The 3,693-nt window shown below is 27.6% G+C and overlaps 1 protein-coding gene across 1 annotated transcript; it reads right to left on the bottom strand.

The window, feature by feature from the left end:
* Nucleotides 1-267: 267 nt before the first annotated feature.
* LOC108694816 (ejaculatory bulb-specific protein 3-like) lies at nucleotides 268-2,916 on the bottom strand. The gene is made up of 2 exons (XM_018204489.1): nucleotides 2,690-2,916; nucleotides 268-692 (listed from the first exon to the last, which is right to left on the bottom strand). Exons 1-2 carry the CDS (start codon nucleotides 2,895-2,897, stop codon nucleotides 508-510), a joined length of 393 nt encoding a protein of 130 aa, XP_018059978.1. The 5' UTR covers nucleotides 2,898-2,916; the 3' UTR covers nucleotides 268-507.
* Nucleotides 2,917-3,693: the final 777 nt, after the last annotated feature.

Here is a 3,693-nt window from a genome sequence, read left to right as displayed (position 1 = left end):
TATAATTTATTTTTAATAAAATAATTAATTTTTTTTATAACATAATTCTATTAATAAGACAATTCAAATTGCATGTTAATATTATACAAAATATTTCCTTAATTTCATTACATTTTTCACAGGTATTATTTCACAGGTAATAAATAGGTTATTATAAATCATATTAAAAGTTATTACATTCATATTATATTCCGTCAGTGGACGCAGTCTCACGAGACCCGCTAATTAGAATTGTTTACTTTTTTTAACTATAAAGAAATGAATAAATAGATATTTATTTCTATTTATTAAATATGTGTTTCACGTTCTACATATTTAAAATAATTTACTACATATTGTAACAAAAAACTGCTTTTCAAACATTTTAAAACAATATCGCTCTTGGATCACATTTGACCTTGCGTCCGTCGTGCGAGTATCACAACGTTCACTCCGAGGGCTCTAATCAGAAATTATATACATTCATATTAATTATATATTTGGATATAGCACGTATCGAGAGCTCCATTATTCATCTGTTGCCAGCGATTGTTGAGTGGCTTTCTTCTTCATATTTTCTATAATCTTCACAATTATTAATTGCCATTTATGTGGCTCATTCTTCATGTACCAGTCAATAACTGTGGCAAACATTTCTTTTTGTTTTTCAGTGCACTTCTTGCATTTAGTTTGATAAGCTTCGCTGAATATGCCTAAAACCAAAAAGGTATTTTTTGAAATTTATTTATTCTAGTAATTGATTTTGCTGATTAAAAAGTTTATAAAATCTAAATACGATAGAGAATTAATATAAAAGAAATTTTAAAAATTTTAGAAATCTTATTATTCAAGATATACAGGATTTATCGCAAGATTTCTGCCACTCACAGGTAAATAGGATCGAGACGAATACGAAAGTGTTCGTTCCTATACTATTTAGTGATATTAATTTTTGTAATAGTACTAATAAAAGCATGCCGAGAAAAGCATTTCAGCTGCTAATATAATCCGACTCAGTTTATCAAGCATTAGCTGCTAGTAAGTTGAAAGGTAAGAGAGCAAGTGCGCCATTCTCAGATCATATCTCGAGCAACTGTAATATTTCTCTCGGCGTACTATCATTAGTACAATTACAAAAATTAATGTCTCCATTATTATTGCGAGTATTTCTAACAGGGACTTTTGTGTTCATCTTGATCCCATTTCAATCTTCTTGTGAGCGGTAGAAGAAGCCTCGCGATACATCCTATGTGTATTATTAAAGAAAAGACTTTAAAAAATTGATGTTCATTTCAAGAATATGATTTTACATAAAAAATAGATAAAAAGTTAATTTTGTCCCATATTCTGACAAATCAATAATCTATTAAAAAATAATCAATATAGGAAAGCAATAAAAACATCTAGTTGAATGAATTCTCCGCAAACCTTTCTATTTCTGCTGTATTATTTTTATACAATAAAAATCGAGTTTATTTTATCAAATATTCAACAATGTTTAAATACATTATTATTAACTTTTGCAGAACTCTTTATAATTCTTAAAAATTACAGTACTAAATATTACAACGATATTATAGCAATATTTGAAGTATACAATATAATGAAAATTGCAGTAATTTGAAATTTTAATATTTTATTGGAAATATTGCAACAATATTGTGAAATATTGTAATTATAATATTCTATAAGAAATATTGTAATATATTGCTACAATATTATTCAAAAAATACGCGGCTCCGCCAGAGATGAATTTCTTATAAGAAGAAAACGCCAGGAGTTTTATAAAAAGGCGTATGCCAATCGAATTGCTGTAGATACAAGTCTCCTGGAGATTTCCAGCTCTTTTGGGTATGCTTTCTAAAATGTTTTTTGGTCATAACTTTATTTTAAAATATATCAAGCAATATTGCCAAGCAATAATATTTTAGCAATTAATACTAGATCAATTATTGAAATATTGCATGATGTTGCATCAATATATCTGTAATATTTCTTTAAATATTGCAACAAAATCGCAAAATATTGCAGCAACATTTTATTTTAGCGAATATAGGAATATTGCTACAGTATTGTAGCAATGTTTTACGAAATTGTAATATTAGGTGTAGTAAAAAGAAATTTTTGCATGAAATTGAATGGAAAAATAATGGATTTCTTTTTACTACACCTAATATTACTACTAAATAATGTTGTTATGTAATATTTTGTGCTGTAGAGACATATTTACAATTGTAATATATGTAATAGATTAATTTAAAATTTTCTAAAATATAAGGATATAAATAAAGAATCTTATTTGTTATTTCTTGCTTAGCTCATTATAAGAATTTCTTATTTGACATTGTAAATGATTTAATAACAATAAAAATCTCTATGTTATCATTAAAGCGCCTCTTGACGATATGACCAACGATAGTTCATCAACTTCACACATATTCGCTAAATATTAATTTACATTCAATATGGATAATTACGTATATCATATATGTATATGATATTTGCTCATGTTGAAATATGTGGAGACATTTTTATGGAGAAATCAATATTGTGTAGATCCCATCACAAAATTGTATAGATAAGGTCTGTTTTCTGTGGCTGAATTAGTGTACATTTTTGGAACTTGAAATGAAATAGGTATAAGTTTAATATTTGTTGAAAGTGAGAAAGAGAGTGCAGTCTACTGTAAAAACAGGAAGCAATACATTACTTGTTAGGGTCTTCTGTACTGGTGTCTGACATGGTGCTATTTCCATGAAACAATTGTAATATGAGTCTCGCATAGTCTTATTATTGAGAAGAGTATGATAGTCAAGATTATCGTATTTATCAGTATAATGTTCTTCTTCTGCAAGAATGCACATCAGTACAAATATATTTACAATAACGATTGATGCAATATGGTATAATCGAGCCATTTTGTTTGCACAGCTGTGTCACTTGAGAGACTAAAATGCCAGAGCGATGAACGGTTCGCTTTTATACGTTTTACTTAATAAAAAAAGTTGCGCAATAAACATATATGCAAAATATAAACGTTAAGCAACATAGATGCCACAAGGCTAACATAGATGCTTGAATATTAAATACGTAAATTAATATGTTTTAAGATATATTAAATTTTTTTAGTACAATGCATGTCATACATATGTATTTTTAAAATATGAGATGTTTATAACTTCCTGTTTCTAATGATTTAGTTAATTTAAAATAACTTTTTCATAGCAAAAATATCAATGAATTTTCAATTATGGACGACAGATAAAAAAGTAGTATATATAAAAAGTCATATTATGATATTTCTCTTTACACGCATTTTATCTATTTATTACTACAAATATATATACAGTATACAAATACTTTCCGGGAGAGACACAGTCAGACACAGTGAATCATTACATTCTTGTTGCTTGCTACGTTAAACAAAGAAATTCACTGTGTTACACAGTGTCTGACTATGTCCTTGCTAAAAAGCTCTCATAGTTCATAAATTATCAGTATTAATGAGAGCTTTTCAATTACGATACAAATTGTGACACGGTGTTAAGGTCTGAGCACAAGAATTGTCGTAACACTTAGACTTAAATTGTAAATAACGCACAAACTTTCACATATAACTTATTGTGTTTAAGAGAGGGCAATAAATCATATGTCATACGCCAAAACTTATGCGTTACTTACGTTTATAAACTGTAATGTCTATAAGACGTCTTT

The sequence above is a fragment of the Atta colombica genome, unplaced genomic scaffold, assembly GCF_001594045.1.
Source record: "Atta colombica isolate Treedump-2 unplaced genomic scaffold, Acol1.0 scaffold125, whole genome shotgun sequence".
Lineage (NCBI taxonomy): Eukaryota > Metazoa > Arthropoda > Insecta > Hymenoptera > Formicidae > Atta > Atta colombica.
The sequence above is the reverse complement of the archived record's forward strand: the minus strand, read 5'-3'. Positions and strand labels throughout refer to the sequence as shown.

Coding starts and splice junctions, on each gene's coding strand:
- LOC108694816 (XM_018204489.1), bottom strand. CDS start 2,897: ATGGCTCGATTATACCATATTGCATCAATCGTTATTGTAAATATATTT. Junction 693..2,689: donor AGTACAGAAGACCCTAACAA/GTAATGTATTGC, acceptor TTTTGGTTTTAG/GCATATTCAGCGAAGCTTAT.